The sequence below is a fragment of the Crassostrea angulata genome, chromosome 10 (genome assembly GCF_025612915.1).
Source record: "Crassostrea angulata isolate pt1a10 chromosome 10, ASM2561291v2, whole genome shotgun sequence".
Classification (NCBI taxonomy): Eukaryota; Metazoa; Mollusca; class Bivalvia; order Ostreida; family Ostreidae; genus Magallana; species Magallana angulata.
Genome location: NC_069120.1, coordinates 40,783,705 through 40,805,914, shown reverse-complemented (window position 1 = coordinate 40,805,914; position 22,210 = coordinate 40,783,705). Strand labels below are relative to the sequence as shown.

At 34.0% G+C, this 22,210-nt stretch overlaps 3 protein-coding genes across 5 annotated transcripts; 2 read left to right on the top strand and 1 right to left on the bottom strand.

Annotated features, from left to right (window-relative positions):
* Positions 1–1,245: 1,245 nt before the first annotated feature.
* LOC128167987 (LITAF domain-containing protein-like) lies at positions 1,246–10,648 on the bottom strand. 2 transcript variants are annotated; one of them, XM_052834021.1, is made up of 6 exons: positions 10,452–10,648; positions 8,261–8,287; positions 8,025–8,051; positions 7,531–7,560; positions 4,728–4,938; positions 1,246–1,934 (listed from the first exon to the last, which is right to left on the bottom strand). In XM_052834021.1, the coding sequence occupies exons 1-6, from the start codon at positions 10,489–10,491 to the stop codon at positions 1,826–1,828; spliced, it is 444 nt and encodes a 147-aa protein (XP_052689981.1). In that variant the 5' UTR covers positions 10,492–10,648; the 3' UTR covers positions 1,246–1,825. The 2 variants fall into 2 exon arrangements, with proteins under 2 accessions (XP_052689981.1, XP_052689982.1); XM_052834022.1 differs by lacking the exon at positions 7,531–7,560.
* Positions 10,649–12,757: 2,109 nt separating this feature from the next.
* Positions 12,758–15,273, top strand: LOC128167702 (LITAF domain-containing protein-like). The gene is made up of 3 exons (XM_052833573.1): positions 12,758–12,918; positions 13,512–13,683; positions 14,730–15,273. Exons 1-3 carry the CDS (start codon positions 12,840–12,842, stop codon positions 14,836–14,838), a joined length of 360 nt encoding a protein of 119 aa, XP_052689533.1. The 5' UTR covers positions 12,758–12,839; the 3' UTR covers positions 14,839–15,273.
* Positions 15,274–16,725: 1,452 nt separating this feature from the next.
* Positions 16,726–22,098, top strand: LOC128167701 (uncharacterized). Of its 2 annotated transcripts, none has more exons than XM_052833571.1 (2): positions 16,726–17,432; positions 20,717–22,098. In XM_052833571.1, exons 1-2 carry the CDS (start codon positions 17,225–17,227, stop codon positions 21,316–21,318), a joined length of 810 nt encoding a protein of 269 aa, XP_052689531.1. In that variant the 5' UTR covers positions 16,726–17,224; the 3' UTR covers positions 21,319–22,098. The 2 variants fall into 2 exon arrangements, with proteins under 2 accessions (XP_052689531.1, XP_052689530.1); XM_052833570.1 differs by lacking the exon at positions 20,717–22,098 and having other exon boundaries at positions 16,726–16,900; positions 17,220–18,568.
* The last annotated feature ends 112 nt before the right edge of the window (positions 22,099–22,210 follow it).

Genomic DNA, 22,210 nt, shown 5'->3' with positions numbered 1-22,210 from the left:
CAAAAAACTTTGTAGTTATCAAAGGCAAGATGCGCAGAGGTTCATATTCACAAAAACAAATCTGCTTTCTTTATTTGTGTGAAATTGCCCCTATCGAACCTAGAAGATGATTGGGACATTAAAAAAAGCTACTGAAAGAAGATGAGTGGATACGGCATGTAAAATGCCCATATACGGTCGGAGAAGCTACTGAAAAATTAGAATATCAATAAATCTGATTTTTTTTTAAAAAATCATTTAAAACAATACAAATTTTACATATAATTGATTTTTAACCCATAAACATTTTTAATACTTGGAATATGTTGACTCAAACAGGCGTATACGTATCAAAACCTGCAAATACTGTCATTTTTGAGAACTTCAAGGCATTTTCTTTTATAGAGTGTGTCTGTGCTCCATATTTTTATCATAGTTTAAATAAGGTCTGTTGGAAAACAAACCTATTTCAATCAACAAAATCGTGGAGAGATGACCCACTATACATTAAAAATACCATTTGTATCCCAACAATTGAACGTTTTGAAAAAAATAATACAAGTCCGTAAATTCGTGGTCAAAGTCACACATAATATTTAAAGAGCCTACTTTGTTGTGTCTGAAAAGGCTAAGTGGTTAGAGTACCTGACATAAGCTAACCTTATATATCAAGGGTTTTTATGTTATGGGTTCGATACCGCAAAAATTTCTGGCAAAATGTTTTTTCTTATCTTTTGTTAAATATATCAAATACTGAATATAGTTAGAAAATATGCTTTTGCAAACTTGTATTATAATATATTTTATACATTTAATTGGGAAAAATAAATTCAAAATTGTATTTCACTACTTAATCGAATGGGCATTTGCACCATCTTATTCCCCCCTCTCCTTTTTTGGTGCAACTCCTGAAAACAATGATTAGAATTTCAAAAAACTTGGTAGTTAATTAAAACATTATATATCTCAGGAAATTTTTATTCCGTTATTTTGCCAGAAACTTTTAATTTTTTCAGTTTATGCAATTATTTGTTGTATCTGCGGCAATTTGATGATGGTAGTCAGAAAAATGAAACTTTATAAGACTGTACCATAAAATATGTAAAAACAAAAATGATCAGCTAAAGAAGTGTGACGATACGCATGCTTATGATAAGATATGACATCTTGAACTGGGCCCAATTTTCTTTCGGCAAAAACACAATATGACTTTTAAATGATTTGGTTTTTTGGGAATTCCAAAAAATATTGAATAAACTACATAAAGTTCTTAATTAAAAAAATAAAAAAAAACATCAGTAACAGTTTGTGTAGTCGGGTATCAGTACATGAAGATAGGTTTGCTGTTTTAGAAAAATGAACATACATATACATGTAGCTACTATTACATGTACAATGAAATGGGCATAAGAACAGTTTACAAAAATATATTTATATACGCTGAAAAATCAAAAATACATGTACATAATTAAGTAACTTGACGAGGTAATTTTAAAACAGTAATAAAGTAACAACACAAATACTTGTAGATGATTCGTTATTGAGATTAAAAAATATTGACCAGGTTTAATGATAAAGATCTTGAATCATTGTATGTAAAGGCATACTTATGTCACGCTAAAGGCATAGGATCATTCAAGAAAGTATTAGTATATTCTACTTCAAAACGGATATTAATGGCACAAATTAATCTTTGCTTGTCGTAAATCTCCACAAAAAATTCACCAATTTATCAAATCAACACAATTTAATCCAAAAATGTCAATCAAGATTAAAAAGATGAAAACTCGGGCACTTTTTTTCCTGGTTGGTGTTTTGTTGTTGGAACCGGTATATCCGTTTGGACTCACATCCGGTTGAACTTCCCGATGGTGTGTCTGCAGTTAGGACAGCTGTGGACGACGTCCTTACATCCGTCCACACAGAATGGGATCAGACAACAGCCCAACCACAGCCTGCACAGAAAGAACAGTTACAGCTCATAGAAATGACAGAAAAGCAGGTTGCAAAAAGTAGCGCTCCTTTTTTTTATTATTAATTTTTTTAGTCAAACATTTGTTGGCAATAAAGCTGAATCATAACAAGATGCCAATAGGCCTTAACGGTCACCTGAGAAGCATATAACCCATGCACAAACTTGTCGAGGAGTCTCATATATGCATTTAATTAGGTTTCATTCCGGAGTAGAAAAATTATAAATTTGTAATGACGACAACCTCCCTGCCTGAAATCTTTCAAAAACTGTGAAACCTATAATTTTGGCAAAAAACTTAAAGATCTTGTCTACAAAATCATAAATTCAGTTTTCCTTTTAGGTGTGTGGGAGTAAAGAGGATAATTTTTTAACATTATATGCAGTAACACCTATACATCCATTTTGGCCCTGCCCTAGAGTCAAAACCCTTACTCCAGGGGACATGAAATTTAAAATTTTAGCAGAGGACTTCCTGGTAAACATAATCATAAGTGAGTTTTTCATACAGATGTGCGAGAATAGAGAAGATTTTTAAACATTATATGCATTAACACTATATTGCCATATTGCTCCCACCATGCCCTGAACCCCTGACCCAGGGGCCATGAATTTCACAACTTAGGTAGAGAAGTTAGTAGACATCATAGCCATGTATTTAGTTTTTTGCCCACATGTGTGGGAGTAGAGAAAAAGATTTTTTAAGATTTAATACATTTTTATTATAAAGCCATATTGGCCCCACCCTAGAACCTGAACCCCTGACCCAGGGGCCATATATTTCACAATTTTGGTAGAGGGCTTCATGGACATTATAACCAGGCATTTAGTTTTTAATAAATATATACAGTATGGGAGTAAAGAAGATTTTCTAAGATTTAATACATTTTTACTATATGGCCATATTGACCCAACCCTAGAGCCTGAACCCCTGACCCAGGGGCTATGAATTTCACAATTTTGGTGGAGGACCTAATGGACATCATAATCATGCATTTAGTTTTTACCAAATTGGCCCCACCCTAGACCCCTGACACAGGGGTCATGAATTTCACAATTTTGGTAGAGGACCTCATGGACATCATAATCAGCCTTGTAGTTTTTAAGAAGAAGTTAAAAATGTAAAATTGTTAACGCACGATGGACGACGCACGACGACGGACGAAAACAGATAGCAATAGGTCACCTGAGTTTACTCAGGTGACCTAAAAATTCAATAATCCGTTGCACATTCATTAAGGTGTATAGTTTATATTGTCGTTACTTGTGTGGGATGATGGGGAAAGCTAAAACAAATTTTTACATATACTGCTAAAAGGAAACCCGAACGAGTTTGTGCAGAGGAAAAACAAAACAAACTCAGATGCTTCGATCTCTCAAGAATTTATGAAATGAAATCATCATGGCTAACCACGGTTTTGTTTGTGGCTGTGGTTGTTTGATTAACTCAGATGCGCTGTGCACGCATTCTAATTGCGTCTGCTTCAACAAGAAAAAAAAATTATGCCATAAGCTCCGACTGAGAATAGACAGGGAGTTGGGAATGAGAAAAATTTATATTTGTCTTTTCTAGAAGCATTGGTACTTTTAAATCCAGTATAAGGAATCTAAGTCCAAATAAAATTTATCCAGCAGTAGACTCATTAATACAATGTCAGGGCTTCTACAAATGGAGTATGAATAAAATATTTCAAGAAAGACTATTAAAGTTGGTTTCTATTGTTAACGTTGACGCAGTTTTTAGATCAATCAACGATCAATTTTTTTAAAAGCACAAAAAAGGATTGGAGCCAAACAGTGTCTCAGACGTATCAACGCGATAAACCATCGAACAGTTTCAATTCAATATTTTTTCAGTTTTCTAAACACATCCAAATCTATATCTTTCAAATGTTGCTAACGATGAGAATTGACTATATTCTACTAATTAAATTTTAATAAATGACAATTTACAAAACAACTTTTTAATTGTCTTGTGGTGTTAAACGCTAGGCAGTGGAATGATTAGGCAATTCTATTTGAACATTTGGGGGTAACCAAATTTCTCGTCAAAATGTATTACATGAATGCATGTGTTGCAACATAATCTATAATAATTATATTATTATCATAATGATAATCATAGTTAAATGATTTAAAATAGTTATTGAATGCAGTCTAATCAAACAATAATAAAAAAAAAAAGATCTTTTTTAAAAGTCTATCTCATTTTTGAAAAAAAAAAATTTGTTTTTGTAAACTAGTATATATATATATATATATATATATATATATATATATATATATATATATATATATATATATATATATATATATATATATATATATATATATATATATATATATATTTGTTTTTTGCTTGATGAGCAGAGAAAAAAATACTACTGATTTGTAATGAATTACATAATGTATGTTAATAATAAGTATAATACGTATACTTTGATTTTATTTGCAATTTTCACTACAGATTATTTGGAAATATCCGGATATTTTTAAGTGACTGAAATAACTTAATTATAAACCTCGTAAATAATAAGTTTGTTGTTCTATGTTTACACAAAAATTGTACCAAATCTTTCTCATATTCGTCATTTGGAGAGTTTTCATTTTGAGATATTTGGATACAAAGAATAATGTCTGTTGTTTTCCGAATAGTTATTTTTCGAGTGAATTTTCCTTTATGACATTTTACTCTAACGAGTGGACTGATACATTTTCAAGACTTACATATTTTATTGTGTAAATATTAAAATAATATGAAAAATTTTAAGCTTACCCAAACAGGCACAAGACAAGGGCAATCACCCAGGCAAAAGTACCAGTTTCAAAACTGGTGGAGGTCATCACTTCCGCTTGGCATGCCGGACATTTGGTGCGGACCGGATGTTCTCTGAACTGCTGTCCTGCAATCATGATTCCTGGTTGGGTGATAACGGTCACGCTTGACTGCCCAGCTGTCATCGGCTGATATCCGGGTTGATATCCAGCTAGTACGAGAGGTAAATTGTTACTAAATTGCCAAATGGCAAACACTTGTATTAAAACCCAACAAAGATTGGCGATCATAGTTAACTATTTTCTATATATATATTGCTTGAAAGAGTAATACGAGTGAAGTCAATCAGATGTGAAATTGGGGGGGGGGATACGAAATATTTTACAGGATATGCCTGATGATATGATAATAAAGTAAATGGTGTTAACAGTTTTACAATATTTTGCATAATTGGAAACGAGAATTCAAGACAGTGGGTGCCCAAAGGTTAATCGACGGTCTATTTTATGAAACATTAGATTGTCTTTTAACAGAATTGGCTGTTCCAAGCAAGTTTTAACTTCCTAAACCCGAGGACTATTTGATGTAAAATAATCTAAAAGTGTTTCTTTGCCAATTGATTACCTTATATTTTAATATTATTGGCTCGATCTTGTAAAAAAATAAAAAGTAAGGTATTTTGAAATTCATCAGATTGACCTAACTTACCAGTATTTGATTTCAAACAAAATAGTTAGGATTCCTTATTCAAGATAAAACCATAATTATATATATATGCTTGACTTTAAAAAGCAAATTACACAAGGAGGACAACTAATATCTTTCAAGTTAGAGAGATATATAGGGAAAGGGGGAGAGCGAGGGTTGAGAGAGATAAAGAGAAAGAATGAGAGATGTGGTGCATGGGATGGGGTGGGATGGGGGGGTTAGAGAGGTGAGGTGATAGTACCCATGGCTCATGTATCTACACTACCATAATAATGCTGTCCGATTAAATTTAGATGTGCAGTTAAGTTTGGTCTATTTAAAATGACAATTGAAAGTTAGCTATACCATTAGATTGTTGTACAGTATTTTTTAACAACATGGATACATATCTAGATGAAAACACAAGGACGGGCAAACCTTCAAATGCTAAAATATAAAACACTTTTAATGTGAATTTTTTATTCAAGAATTCTACGTATTCAATCATGCATTTATGTTACATATCGGATATTGATTCACGTGAACCTAAAGAAAACAAGTTTAAATGGATATAACCTGAACTAAGAAGACATTTAACTTTCAAATTACTGAGAAAAAAATGTTAACAAAAAATCCCGATCGATTCCTGTAGAAAATCGAATGCCTTCATGTATCAGACAGTGTACTCGCTGTTATGAATAATTTATTGACACGGTGTGCAGGGTTGATTTGATGACTTACGTCATGAGGTCTATTAAAGGGACTTAGACAGGATTTGAGATTAAAAAAAATATTCTTATTTTTTCATGTTTAAAATGGTTTACTGGTGCATTTTAAATAATTGACCAAAAAATTGAATGTTAAAGTCAAGTTACAAGCGAGATACAGAGGTAAGGATTGATTGTTATGTAAACAAATCTCGAGTCTTATAGTTGTTTACAAAAATAAAATATAGAGAATTACCTTTTCTTAGACAAAATGACGTGTAAAAAACAATTAAAACTTATTCAGTATCTTCATTTAATACTATTATCAACAAAAGAAAGTTACATTTGATTGAAACTTACACCAATACAACACTTATGTATAAAATGACAATATTCGAGCTTTGTTTACAAAACAAAGAATTATGAACTCTATATCTTGCTTAAAACTTGATATTAGATTTCCAAATTTTGACATAGCATTATAAACTTCTATATTTATCATCATAAACATTGAAAATGGAAAAATAAAAATTGAAAATTTTAAGTCAAATCGTGTCTATGTCCCTTTAAACTTAAACTTTGACATACTCAGTGTAAAAAAAATTATACTAGGTAAATATTCAGAATCTAAGAAATAAATGAGTGATCTTTTGCTCCGGTGTATATGTTCTTCAACTAAAGTGTACTCGTATACCGGTATATAAATTACCCGGCCTCTTCTGAGAAACGTAATCAAAACAATAGTCCAACCATCGGGAAAATCAGCTACATTCTCACGCTAGCATTAGGTGGTCAATCCTAATGTATACTAAATCCTACTGGGGCAGCGTTTAAATGATTGTCATATAACATTATGTAGGAATTGAAAGAGGCAATTCAGGATGTGAAAGTTCAAAGTGTGGAAAGTGTCGAAAGAACATCACACGTGTACACAACAGGGGTTCAGTAATTGCGGGTATAAAGCTGTTATTATTGTTGCATTCTTGTATTAAGAAGGCTTGGTGGTCGTGACTATTTTTTTAGACTATATTGGTCTCCTTTAATTGGAGAGCTCTGTATAGAAATATGAGAAAATACCCAAATTTAAAAGGCAAAATATATAGTTTTTTCCCTTTACTTAATGATAGTTTATAGCTAAACAAATGATATTTTAAAATTTTAGTCTGATCCGATGGTTAATATGTTGACCATCCAGCCTCCTTAAACAGGTAATTATTCTGTATTTGGCCAATTCAATATTCAAATGAGTTTCTGGTGCTGTCAAATCTCACACTGAATCGGTGATTTTTATCTCAGTATTTTAATAATAGCAAGGCACTGGGATGAACATGCTATTGGTTACTACTATAGGACAATATCTACATACAAGTACCATTATCTACAAATATGTACATCTAGTTCACAAGTACCTGCTGGCTGTCCATACATAGGCTGATAACCTGAAAATATTGAAATCTTGCTCCTTTGAATCGGTGAATATATATACTGCCATTAGTATACATAAAGCGCATATAGTTTATTCTAGATACATGCAGTGTAAGAAAAATAATTCAAATTTGAAAACTTTTAAAAAAGAAAAGCTAAAAATGGACAATGCACATTAGTAAACGTACATGTATCTATCTCAAATACATACAGTGAAAAAATCATATTCTAAAGCGGGAAAAAGACACATGTTTACCGATATTTGTTTGAATAAAGTGCATTAAATATTACCGCAGCTGATTTCGATTTTTTTTTCTTCTTTTTTTATCGTTATTTTTAGCATTTAGACAAAGCGCTGTGTGTTAAAAGACTATGCGTAAAAATCATCAATATGTAAGCGTTAGTGATTACATGTAATATATAAACTTATGCTAACATTTAGCCAGATAACTAATGTCAAATAAAAAAAAGTACATACCCGCAGCAGGGGGTGGGGGACCATAGCCTATTATCAAAAAGAAAAATGAATTTAAAATACAGTAGAAATTTCAGTACTTTTAGTGCTTTGATTAAATTTAAAAAAGTCTGAGTGTTGCTTTCAAAGACCTGTTTGAAGTATCAATTTACTTCTTTTACATTTTGTAACTTCTTTTCCAATGATAAGTAATTTATCGATGCCACTCAACTTAGCACAAAAAAGTAAACTGTACTTACCTGAGGGCGGGGGTGGGGGTCCTTGGCCTAAAATTAAAAATCAAAAGTATTAATAACAGGTAAAGATGCCAAAGTCACTTCACAACAAATACATGTTCATGTAACACTAGCGGACGTCAAACGTACCAAAACCGACGAAAAATCGTTATCTATATAGTGCCCGTGGGTGAAATTCGTCCCCGCCATTGCTGGGAATTTCCAAGTTCAATGCATAGACGACAATGCATGTATGGTATGGATAACCAAAAACATTATTTTTCTTGAAAACAATGATCATCAAACGGGACTATTTGCGTGAGAAACAAACTATAATTACTAGTTAGTTTTAGAATTTGACAACAGTTTTTATTTTAAAAGACACCAACGGCTTTGCGACGGTCTCATTAGGTCAAGTCCGGTTTACCCCTCACGGCCCAAATTTTTTTTTTTAATTTTTGGGTCCGGTAGACTGCATGCCCAAGTTCAAGAAAACAAAGTAAGTTCCGAAAAAACACACATAAAGCGGGCATCTTTGTCCAGCGGTGTCTGTTCCAAGTTTTGAACATACATAAAAAAAAAAAATTCTGGATAGAATGGAATTCATTTAACTTTTTTCCGAAAAACAGAATTAGAATAAGAAAGACATGCAAACGGACACGAACGGAAAGATAAAAAAAATATTAACCGTTAGGCGTTCTGCAGTTGCGTTATCTAACGAGGTGCAACTAACCCTATTTGCAGGTGCTGTCTTGAAACCAAGAAGCTCGTTAAACGAAAAACGTTAAACATTCAGTATCACCATTACTTTGATTTTAGACGTGATGCTTCAATCTCCTCACGTTAATTCCATGTACATATATCTATATGATTGCATTAAACATTCTGTCAACAAAAACAGTTGAAGATGTTGAAAATACTGCTCTCAAAAATAAATAAATATATAAATAGATAAATAAATAAATTAATTAATTGATAGATTAGGTAGATAAATAAATAAATCAATTAATCAATCAATTAATTGATAGATAGAGAAATAAATAAATAAATAAATTAATTAATTAATTAATTAATAGATAAAAAAGCCTGACTAAACTGTACATTACACTCATACTTCATTTCTTAAATCTATTTATAGATGTGAAAATGTATTATCAGTGCTGCTTGAATGAATTATTGATATTGTAAATGTTGCAGTCACCTTATTTTAAATACTTTGAAAGTAATAATATTTATATGAACAATGTTACCTCTTCATTTCATTAGTATAAATAATTATAAACTTGGTAAATTAAAATTGAAATACACATTGAGATGTTCTGTTTGCCCAATTTTACTTCTCATATATCAGAAACTTTTTGTTTCTGAGGAAGAAATGTTTTAAAGTTTCACGATTTTAACACAATCCTCAGGAAATGCTATAGATTAACAATTTATACCCACTTTGTTAATGAAGTACCTTGCCCTAATTTCATAGCGAAGACCAAAGGCAATAGAACGGGCAAATATATGTATGAATTTTGACTTTCTGTAAATAAGCCAGTTTTTCGTTCACCAAAAATAGATTTAAATTGTTCAACCAGAACAATTATGTACAGAACATAAAATTTCGCAATCTTCGGTAACATTTCATAATCTTATACTTCAAACAATTGCGAATCCACGCATTTCTGGCTTGATATATTGAAACGAATTTTGAAATAATCAAGCCTTCACTATTTTTAAAAAACTGATATCTATCATTTAAAATTGTTACTGGAAACCTGACATTTATAACACGCTATATTGAGAAATGTACAAATTAACTGTAAGTGAGTCTATCACGTGTAATCCGTGTGTTGACAGGTGTGACACAGATTTTCTGTGACATCACTCGGTTGCTTTTTCTGCTGCTGATATTGATCTGTCGTTTTCTCTCGAGTTAGAGAAATGTACATTGGTTAGCTTCGCTGTTCATTTTGACATCAAGAAATTTATAAAATTAACCTACACGTATATACGATTGTAAATTATTTGGGTGATACGGTATACACTTCGGCCAGAGACGACAAAGAGCGAAAGTCCTCGGTAAACATTTCTAATGTCCACTCGAGAATATCACAAATTTTCTGATGATGTGTTTATACGTCAAAAAAAAAAGCGAGCCCATTTCATAATTGATAAAAGGAAAAAGATGCATTTTTACAGATCAAAAACAAATGAAATTCCCACTTACCTTGTTTCTCGGCCCCAGGGTACGGTGGAGGTGCGGACATAATGCTGAAGATTTGAAAACTAGAGACAGAGAAGAGATAGAATCTTGACAGAGAATTTCAAAATCGCGGCTATTTCGCAGTCTACCCGAATATGAAATCAATTTTCCCTGCGAGCGTATTGATTTCTTCACATGTGGGTCGATGCCTCAATGTTTACCTGTGAACGGTATTGTAAGCTCAAGTTTATAGCGGTTCAGTGAAATGGAAGATAGATAATTGCTGCTATTTCTATAAATATATACAGTCATGTATATTTTAAAACATGCTTGATAAAGAACAATCGATTTTATACTGTTAAAAATCGCCTCAAGGCTTTTAGGTATTGATATTTCAAACTTATAGTTTTGTCATATATTTAATTATTAAAGGATTTCATACGATTTCATATTTTATTAAAATAAGTTTAAAGTGAAGAATAGCGTGACATATGTCATCTTTAAAATTCTTATCTGAAATCAGCATTTCTTCATAGATTGGTATTTCTATAAATGTACGTACAAAGGGCATATGCGCAAGCATAAAGTTCGCTGCAATATAAAGGAGACTAATTAGCTATATTGTAATGTTGTATCTTTTGAAAAATGTAAAAAAAAAAAAAAAAAAAAAAAAAAAAAAAGTAAACGATGAAACAATTGAAATTATCGTACAGGAATATGCTCACTTTTTATCAATTCATTTGATAGCAGATAATATTGTTTTAATAAAGAATGCTCCCCAAAGATCGTTCTCTCTTCCTTCAATATTATATCTATATATAGTATCCACTTGTTATCAAATCAGAATCAGGGATTATTATTATTTTGAAATTATTTTTGACAAGCTCGAAAAAGAAAGACATCAAAATCAGAATCTAGTCATGATGCACAGGCACCAAATGAAGTTATACATTTTCCTCATGATAAAAAATATAAACCATCGACCAAATAATACACCCGAATTTTTATTAGGGTATTATCAAGTAGAGGATATTTAAATTTTTTTATGAGAACGTCATGCCTGTGTCAGGATGGAATGTGATTCTAGTCAAAGATTCTTGGATCCACTCGCAGATATCGTTCTTAGATCCGCCAACAGATATCGTTATTATCACATGCCTTGTTGATTTAAAGTCAGCTATTTGACATCCAAGATATCAATACTCAACAAAAAAAATTGATTCTATTAAACTAAGACACCTGGGTAAAGATTAACATTCAACCATTACAAATCTTGAAAGAATTTTACTTACTTTTCTCCAGCAGGTTCATTATATTAGGAAGCAAATAATTTATCTAGAAAATTACAGATATTGATATTGAATGGGCGATGTCCTAGCAGTAGCAAAATTAGATCTAATATAATCATGAAAAAAAATTATCCAACACAAAAAATGAAATCCAGCTGGAATTTAATGGAAGACTGGAAATGAAATAAATGTCTCTGCCTTTCATGTTTAATTGGCCAAATTAGATACGACATACCCTAGTATGCACTTAAACGGAACTCCTATCAAAACTGTATTTCGCAATGAGATAGTTAAGGTCTATCAAAAATATGGAAACCTTGAACAGGCATAAAACAAAAAATGAGTTACCGCGGAACATATCAACTTAATCTTTAACTCGTGTGACATTCTATGAAAATCCTTCAACTTATTATACTTATTTGATATGTTTGCTCCCAACAGAAATTCGGACCACACACCAAATAGTTTCACCCTTCTTAAAAATAAGTATAAGTTTCCATGCATTTGAAAATTGGATGTCCTTGGTCAGCCTATGTAATTCCGTGGAGTTCGTGTTGTCAAGTTTCAATAGAAGAAGAAGAGACGATACCAACTTTATCTACTGTAGCCATTAGAGTTAGAGTTGTTGGATAAATTGTCTGAGCAATGTATTTGAAAGCAGTTTAAAGGAATGTATTTATTAACATTTATACGCAAATAGATCGTCCGTCTTGCTAGTTCAAGTATTAATACACATGAGTGCATGTATAGTATGTATATACTAATGAGAATAAAAACTGACATCTAGATTCTGTTTTTGTAATCAGCATCATTAACACTAATCGGTTCCCTCTATCAGAAATGTAAAAGAAATTACAATCGAACTAATTGGGTGTATCAAATGATATAAAGTGCACTATTTTTTGCACGCTAGAGTTTCATGTGCAATCGTCCAGTAACAAGAAACAAAGCAATCTGTCAAAATGTATGTCTACACAATAAAAGATAATTCATATCATGTACATTTAAATTCAAAGCGCATGTAATGTTATGAATTAAATCGCATCCTGTTTAGGCGGTACCCGACATTGCCTCTACGCTTTTCCATACTTCTGATATAAACAACTTGTTGATCGGGACGAAGATGGACTACAAAGGACAGCCCGCCGGTAACCCACCACCACCACCACCCCCGGGGTACAGCCAACCGCCCCCACAATATGGTAAGTATTATATACACTTCTTTGTTCATTTTGTTGAATTTTATTTGGAATTGAAATCTGTTTTAAAAAGTTACGCATAAAAAATTGGATTGCGGCCAATGTCAAAAAATCGATTTTATAAAATCTGCTTTAAAATAGTAGCGTGTTAAGATTTTTCAAAACCTTTTCCATAGAAAATATTCATAATTCAAAAATGGGATCAAAAGAAAGTTTGATAGTTGAATTATGTTTTGATCGATTCAGGTTTATTTGAAAAAATGTATTGCGCTGTGACAAAAATGGCCGGATTAAAACCACCCGAAGAGTTGTTATCGTCTAAAATTGTCTGGGTATTTCTATAGGGGGCTCTTTAAACAAACCATCTGCAACGAATACGTTTAAAATGTCACAGGATGCCATTATATATATTCAAATTTAGGTCACGGTTCCGTGTATATATTCAGTAAACAAAAATTTTACAGTTCGTTTAGGTAGTCAGAGGAGGAAAAACATAGATAAGTTTAAAATTTACGAATACCCCTTTCTTAGTATTTACTATATCTTTAGACCCTTCCATCATTAATCTAAATTTCGCATTTTAACGTCGTTTGCAGGGCAACACAGCACGACCGTTATCACCGCTGGAATGCCGGTTGTTGCGCACTGCTTTCGGGAGACCTCGGTGCCCATGCAGTGTCCTTACTGCCACGCCAACATCACCACCACCACAACTTACGAGACGGGTACTCTGACTTGGGTAATCTGTGGAGTGCTGATCCTTTTCGGGTATAATCTGTGTTGAGGATTTCTCTTTTTTCTTTCTTTACTTTTAGGCGTGTTTAGAAGATAACTTGTCTGGTAAATAAACGGAGAAAAGGCAATTTTAACAAGGAAGACGAGTGCTTCAAATGAAACAAAACAAATACAAAGCAATCCCCGTTAATCCAAATAACATGGGGAAAAATAAGAGTAAAATGAACTGATAGAATATTTTTTGATATCTTTTAAATAAACGGATCAAACAATTATTATTTAACTGTAAATTATATTTTTGTGATGAAATAAAACAAGATTGTACGAAGGATCTCATATTTGCAAAACGGGATTCTGTACGCGACGACGATAATGTTATTTTGTGTTAATTCTCTATAAAGCTTCCCCGCATATATTTATATGTCTTGCAGGAGTGTATGAACAATATTCATTTTGTAACCTAAGGAGAACATTACATTGAATATTTCCGGCATAGTAAATTGCGACTCGTTCCATTAAGGATATAGCCGTATTGCTAAGTATACATAAGTTGATAAACACTACATTTTATAATTAGAGGGATATCATAACTTTACTTACATTTGCCGTTATTTTAACCAGGAGAAATACAACCTGTTATTATACAGTTGTTGACCGATGTTCAGGAGGCTTGGTGACCAACAAATTAACCATCGGAACTCCCTTACACTCTGACATATTATATTTTTGGGCATAATCTAGCTTTTAGTAAAGAATAAATCCAAATAATTTAGCTTTAAAATTTGATCACTTTTCTATATCTTTATTTAGAACTCTTCTTCTGTAGGAGATTAAAATAGTCTAAAAATGGCCATCGATCCCTCTCAAAGGAAACATTGATTGTGTTAGAACCCGAGCTATGAAATATTGTCCGACGGTTAACCCAGATATATTAACTAGGTAAAAAGGAGAGCACCGGGCCCTCATAAGTTTTAAAACTTGTATCCAGTCCTTTTGATTTGTGTCGATAATATATGTTCAATTTTTTAAAAAGATGTCTTTAATCAAATGTGTTTTTCAACTTTTGATTTTTTTTCTAGCTTGTGGCTTGGTTGCTGTCTGATCCCATTCTGCATTGACGGATGCAAGGACGTTATCCACTCCTGTCCTAACTGTCACCAGACCGTCGGCAAATTCAACCGGATGTAGGAGCACCCCCGGAAACTTTTCCCGGGGGAGCCACTTATGCAGAACTGCATTTTAATACTACATATCTTGCATATTTTATTGTAAATATTTCTTAGGTTTGGGGGAAATAACCAAGGGGTAAAATGTGTATGAGGCTTTTAACTTTACAAGCTGAACTTTTTTCTCATTTTATATCCGTTGTGGGGGTTGTTTTTGTTGAGGTATAATATACGCAAATGGAGTATCAGAATTACTTATGATGGTACGCACAATGTGATATCAATTTACGCAAGTGAAGTTATCAATAGAGTAGGGAATATATATGTTCAAACTTTTTGATAACAATATTCAATTCTTATACGCAGATAATCAATGATTTTCGTCTGTTGTTTATTAACAAACATATGAAATTTCTTAATATTTTCTATTTTTTAAATAAATTGGTTAAAAAAAGAATTTTAGCATGTTTGATTTTTCAACCAAATCTCTCTCTCTCTCTCTCTCTCTCTCTCTCTCTCTCTCTCTCTCTCTCTCTCTCTCTCTCTCTCTCTGTGTGTGCACCAATTTTTGGAATGGATTTATTCACGGAGATTAATTAAAAGCACATTTATTCTAAGACTTGCCAGAGTAAGAAAATAAGCGGATAAAAGTCAAAAGTCATGCTATAGCAGAATTTTATTTTGCTAGCCGATATTTGCTTCTTACTTCCCTATCCTTTACTATGAGATTGGTCCATTAATGTACAATATCCTCCTTTCGAATCCTACTAGAACCAGATCGCAGAAATCAATATAAACCACGTATTTTTTTAGGTGAATCACAATAAGCTCATCAAAGATCCACGGAAAGACCATTGCTCCTGTTATAAGCCAATGTAGAACCACTTTAACAAGAGCTTGGACTATGGGTAGTTGGTGCCAAACAGCAATGTGACGCAGGCCTGTCTATTTCATTGTAGGCCGCTCAGCCATTGCTCTTGAAATCAACAAGATTTGTCTGGCTTTTGAGCTAAGACTACGCAATTGGTGTATATTTCACTCGAAACCAGTGTCATTTTTAACTTATTTTGACGAAAACATTGATAGTAACGTCCCATTGAAAGTCCAAGGCCTTATTAAAATAGTTCTAATCTATTTCCAAAACGAACCAGAAAACTGTAAAAAAAAAAAAAAATAATAATAATGATAATAAAGTTTGGCCAGAAGAAGATAATATTGTTTTCTTAATTTGGTAGTTTGTACCCAATGGCTTTGGAAATGAAATTAGAAGGAAATGCAAGCTTCGGTTTAGAGTATTTCGAGTTCGACTTACATGTATATTAGCGTGCATAAAATGATCCAGCAAATAATAAGAGGTGATAATGAACAAAACACATTTTCAGATGTAGTCTCTCTTTTTTTTAAAAAGTCAAATTTACTAAAATGGTCGAAATAACGTTGCACTATAAACAAACTAAGCGAAGTCAATCGATGAATTCAAGTAATATCTGATACATATACCAGGCTGCTAATTCATTGATAAAAAAAATTGACGATACAATTGAGTTTCTAAATATACTTGTAATGTAATGTAAAAAAAAATAACGTAGGTCTAGTGAAGTTGATGATCAATTTTATTTTGATCTTAAATTCATTCCCAATTCCATTTTAAATTCATTTCTTAGAAGTATCAGGTACTGCAAATATATTGTGTACCAGATTATTATTTTGTCACAATTGAAACTGGTGTTACGATTTCTTCTCAAAAAGTGGAAGGGTTATACAGCCTGTGTTAATCTTTATAAAAAGCGAAAGCTCTAAAAAAGAACAAAAAAAACAAAACCCAAATAATTGTATAATTTGTAAGTTCTTAGCATAGAGACTGTACTGTAGATTTGCATGTTCTAAGCCTGAAATACATTAGCGCATATTTGAGCTTGTCTCGTAATATGCGCCGTTATCAAAGCTCTCCCCCGCAATAATCATCTTCATTTTATATCTACATAATGTGTCCGGGATTTTATTATCCGATCGTATAGGGTTTGGTATTTAGGCACTTTATTTCCCGATTATCTCCCCTTTTTCATACAGCAGTGGAAAGAAAGGTTGGTAATTTGTGAGCCCAAAATATTTTTAAAATATCTAAATAGTTCTGAGCATTTATTATATTTATAACAGTTCATCAATGCAAACAAGTATCGAAGTCTAAAGCGGTTACTTTATTTCGCTCGATGACATAATTTTAGATTGATTGGAATAGATTTAAATGGGTATGGATGCTAGCAATTAGACCAGCCCTTTAACACGAGGACATTTGTCTAGATATGTGTACCTATTCTATATTTTAACTGTGAAAAGAATTAGTTTATCGTTTTAATAATTGAATTTGAAGTTTAAATTAAAATAATTGGGATATTTTTTGAGCGAACATGCCAAAGGTCAAAAAAGGTCAAACTGAGGGGACAAAGGGGCCAAAGAATAAGAGGAAGAGAACTGAAAAAACCCGCGACGTGGGAACATCGTCCGCACAGGCAGAGAGTCTCTCCGAAGAAGTTCCGCAAATGATGGCACCAGTGACACTTCATGGTAACGCAGCCCCAGGAGCCCCTGGTGGCTTGGATGCTGCACCCATTCCAGGTAATGCACTCGCAACAGTTGCGTGTATTGAAGGTTGCATTCCGCCCCAATTAAACTCTGTGCAGTTTTCGCTGGGTCACAATGTTAATGCACAAATTAGACAGAAAATCATTCAGGGCAAATACATTGATTTGGCTACATTGTTAAAAAATTCTAACACTGATGAAAATGCAAGTGACAGGGTTTTTGTCATGGGCAATGATGGTCAGCTTTGTTCAAGGTCAAAGTCTAGCATAAAAATTGTTACAATTGAAAAGTGGACCGATGCATTTTTAGTTTATGTGAGTATATTTACTGCTGTGCACAGTGACAAAACTCAAGATTTGTTGAAATACATGCATGACATTAGGGTAGGGGCAGGGAGATCAGTGAGGTGGAAGCAGTACGACGAGCAATTTAGGCTTAAAATGGCAATGGACCCATCCAAGTCATGGGCAGTAGTAGACTCGGAACTTTGGGTTATGTACATGGTGGGCCCTAGCAATTCTTCTCCAGTTTCAGGGTTCTATGGTGTCAATAAGTGCTATGCGTTCAATTTTCAAGGGTTTTGCATCAGAAATCCATGTTCATATTCACATGTGTGTATAAAATGTGGGCACGAGCATTCTATGTTGAACTGTCCAATGTCGGCTCATCCACGTAGACATGTGTCAAATTTCAGCCAACGCCTGCCTCGCCCATCAGGATATGGCTCTCCTCAAAGGTTTAGACAACCGGGACCTCAATCATTCTCCACCACCAGACCAGCTCAGCAATTCTCGGGGTACAGGAATTTGGGACTTAGGGCATTCACCAATTAGGGTTGATAAAATCTCTAGAATTTTACAAGACTATCCAGTAAGGGAAGCTGCTAAGGAATTACTTGAGGGTATATCAAAGGGGTTTAAATTAAATTATGTGGGGCCAAGGTTGGGTAGTTTTTCTAGAAATCTCGTGTCAGCAAATGAGCACAAAGATCAATTAGAAGAAAAGATTAACAAAGAAGTTGATGCAGGTCGGGTTATGGGTCCATTTTCTAATCCACCACTACCAAATATGCACATTTCCCCAATAGGTTTAGTACCAAAATCAAGTGGAGGCTGGAGGATGATCACACATCTGTCTTACCCTCCTTCTCTTGGTATCAATGCATTTATAGATCCTCAGTTATGTTCAGTAAAATATTCATCTTTTGATTCTGTTGTGGACATGATTGCAGAGTTGGGACAGGGTGCAGAACTGGGCAAAGTTGATATTAAAAATGCTTTTAGGTTACTTCCAATTTATCCTGGGGACTTTGAGCTGTTGGGTTTTAAATTTCAAGGAAAATATTACTATGATAAATGTTTGCCAATGGGCTGTTCATTATCCTGTGCCATTTTTGAAAAGTTTTCAACAATTTTAGAGTGGGCTACAGTTGAAAATTCAGGTTTAGATACTTTGTCGCATTATTTAGACGATTTTATTTTTGCAGGAAGTAAAGGTTCAGGAAATTGCTACAATTTGATGAGTTCATTTCAGTCAATTTGCACAGAATGTGGTATTCCTTTGGCAGTTGAAAAAACTCAAGGCCCAGTCACTTGTTTAATTTTTTTAGGTATAGAGATAGACACAGATCAAATGTGTATTAGGATACCTAGGGAAAAAATTCTAGAGCTGAGAGGTTTATTAGAAGCCCTCATTGTTAGAAAAAAGGTCAAAGTTCGTACATTAGAATCGTTGGTAGGAAAGCTTAATTTCTTTAGCAAAGCAGTCAGAGGTGGCCGAGCTTTTAACAGAAGGTTTTATGATGCAATGATAGGTATTTCAAATCCAGATTTTTATATTCGACTCAATTCAGCTGTTAAACAGTATATGACAATGTGGCTAAGTTTCTTGGTTGATTTTAATGGAAAAGCTTATTTCCCCCAAAGGGAATGGACTAGTTCTAGGGTTCTTCAGTTGTTTACAGATAGTGCTGGCTCAGCAGGACTGGGATGTGGATGTTATTTTGGGGGTAGATGGATTTATTATCAATGGCCTTGTTGTTGGAATAATCAGGCTATTATGAGAGACATAACTTTTCTAGAGCTAGTGCCTATAGTATTGTCAGTGATGGTTTGGGGGGAGGCATTAAGTGGGAAAAAGGTGCATTTTCATACAGATAATATGGCTTTAGTTGCAATTCTGAACTCACAGTCATCAAAGTCACCAAGAATTATGTGTTTGCTAAGGCAACTGGTTTTATTTGTTATGAAATATAATATTACATTTAAAGCTAAGCATATAGCTGGTCTAGATAACAGTATAGCAGATGCAATTTCTCGTAAGCAGTGGAGGCGTTTTCGGAACCTTGCTCTTGTAGCCAGAAAAGACCCGGATCCAATTCCAGCAAGGTTTCACAGTTTGATCTTGGAAGTGAGGCCACTAGATTGTTAAATGCAGCAAATGCAGTTAACACCACATCTACATACATCACTGGAATTTCTGCATTTGAAAAGTTTAGGGTTCTAACCCAGTTGTCAGTTACCTGGCCCCCTCCTCTTGATCAGTTAGTAAATTTTATAGCATACCTGTCCCTAAATGGCTATTCAGATGCAACAGCAAGAGCTTACATATCTGCTATTGGGTACAAATGCAAGATTGAAGGTTTAATGGATAATACAAATAGGTTTATCGTAGCAAAACTCCTTCAGGGTTTTAAGCGTCTTAGAAATAGGGTGGACGGTAGATTACCCTCGACTGAGCACATGCTTGCTCAACTGATTAGGGTGCTGACTAGCATATGCCATAACAAGTATGAAGCCATTTTGTTTTCGTCTGCCTATACCTTAACATTTTTTGCATTTCTAAGAGTTGGGGAACTGACTTTATCAAAAGGTAACAATTCAGAAGTTATATTAGGGATTCAAGATGTCAAGATTAAAGATAAGAATTTACAAATAGTGTTAAGGCATTCCAAGACTGATCAGTTCAACAAGGGGGTAACAATTGTATTAAATAGTCATGCAGGCATTACATGTCCAGTGCATTGTATGATTGATTACATGCAAATTCGTCCAAAAATATCAGGCCCACTGTATTGTCATTTTGATGGCAAACCAATTACTAGGTATCAGTTTTCAGCAGTAATGGGTAAAGCTTTGGCAGTGTTGGGTTATAATAGTAAGTTATATACAACCCATTCCTTTAGGATAGGTGCAGCCACTGCTGCAGCTGAGAAAGGTTTATCAGATGAGGAAATAAAGCTTGCAGGGAGATGGAAGTCAAGTGCATTTCAAACTTATATCAGGTCTCCACTTACATGTTCCAAATAAATTTTGCAGGGCTAAGATGTTCAGTCTGGATAGTGGGATCCTCCTTTGTAAGAAATGCAGGAATTGCAGCAATTAGCAGGCCAGGGGGACAGGGCTTAGGACTCCAGACAAAAGGGATCGACATTTGGTGGCAGGGCTATGGGGGGTTGCGATTTGTTGATCTTGCCTGCAAGCTCAGATGGTTGGCCCAGTTTGAGAATCCACCTAATTTTATAGTTATCCATTGTGGTGCCAATGACATAGGGCAAGTAAAAACCCAAAAGTTGTTAGATAGGGTAAGGTGGGATTTACGTTTACTTGCTTCTGTCTTCCCGAACACAAAACTCGTTTGGTCGTTCTTGCTGCCCAGGGTAGCATGGCGTTACTCAAAAAACGTCAGGGCGATGGAGCAGTCACGAAACAGGGTCAACAGGGCAGCAGCCAAAGAAATCCTAGGTTGTGGGGGGAGGCTTCTTAGGCATACACAGTTTTTAGGAAAACCTAAACAACTGTACAGCCGGGATGGTGTACATCTGTCAGGTCTGGGGAACGACATTTATCTAAATAACCTACAGGGGGCATTGGAATATTTTGTCAAAAACAAGGAGGGAGTGGTTTTCCCAGTGAATTAAATTCTAGGGTCCTTACAAACATGTCCACAGTGGTGTTAAATTGAAGTTGCCTACCCCCACGAGGTGGCGGTGGGCACCTTTGGTGCCCAAAGGTGCCCATGTGGCGTAATTGTCACCTTCAATTTAACCATCCAACTGATCTTAGTATGTAGTGAGTTTGTTGTGGTTGATGTTGATGTATATAGATATATTATATGGACTAATAAGACATTTGAGTAAAGAAAATCTAAATTATGTAATACAAATATATTATCAAATTTTGTGTTGAATTGTGTCCGTAGCACGATTGCGGTCAACCCAGCGTGCTACTTTTCCCAGCAGGGAGGGCATAAAATGTTGATGTAGGGGGTATGCCATGTTGTCGGCTACCCCATTGTTGTAACAATTTTTTGACCACTGTGGACATTACCTGCCAACTTAATAAATCAGTTCATAAACACTTGTGTTGTTGAAAATATACTTATATAAGGTCTTTGATAATAGCGCATATTTGAGCTTGTCTCGTAATATGCGCCGTTATCAAAGCTCTCCCCCGCAATAATCATCTTCATTTTATATCTACATAATGTGTCCGGGATTTTATTATCCGATCGTATAGGGTTTGGTATTTAGGCACTTTATTTCCCGATTATCTCCCCTTTTTCATACAGCAGTGGAAAGAAAGGTTGGTAATTTGTGAGCCCAAAATATTTTTAAAATATCTAAATACCCGCCCAACCCAACCCTTGTTTTACATGTATTGTGGTATGTTTTGTTTGTTTTTTTTACAAATTTTAAGGACATAGTGCATGTACCTTAAGTTTATCCAGTATTATGAAATAGTTTGCTGCCGTTTGGTTTTTTTTGCTTTCTCTTTTCAGCAGATAGCTGGGTAAATGGTCCGATGATGGTG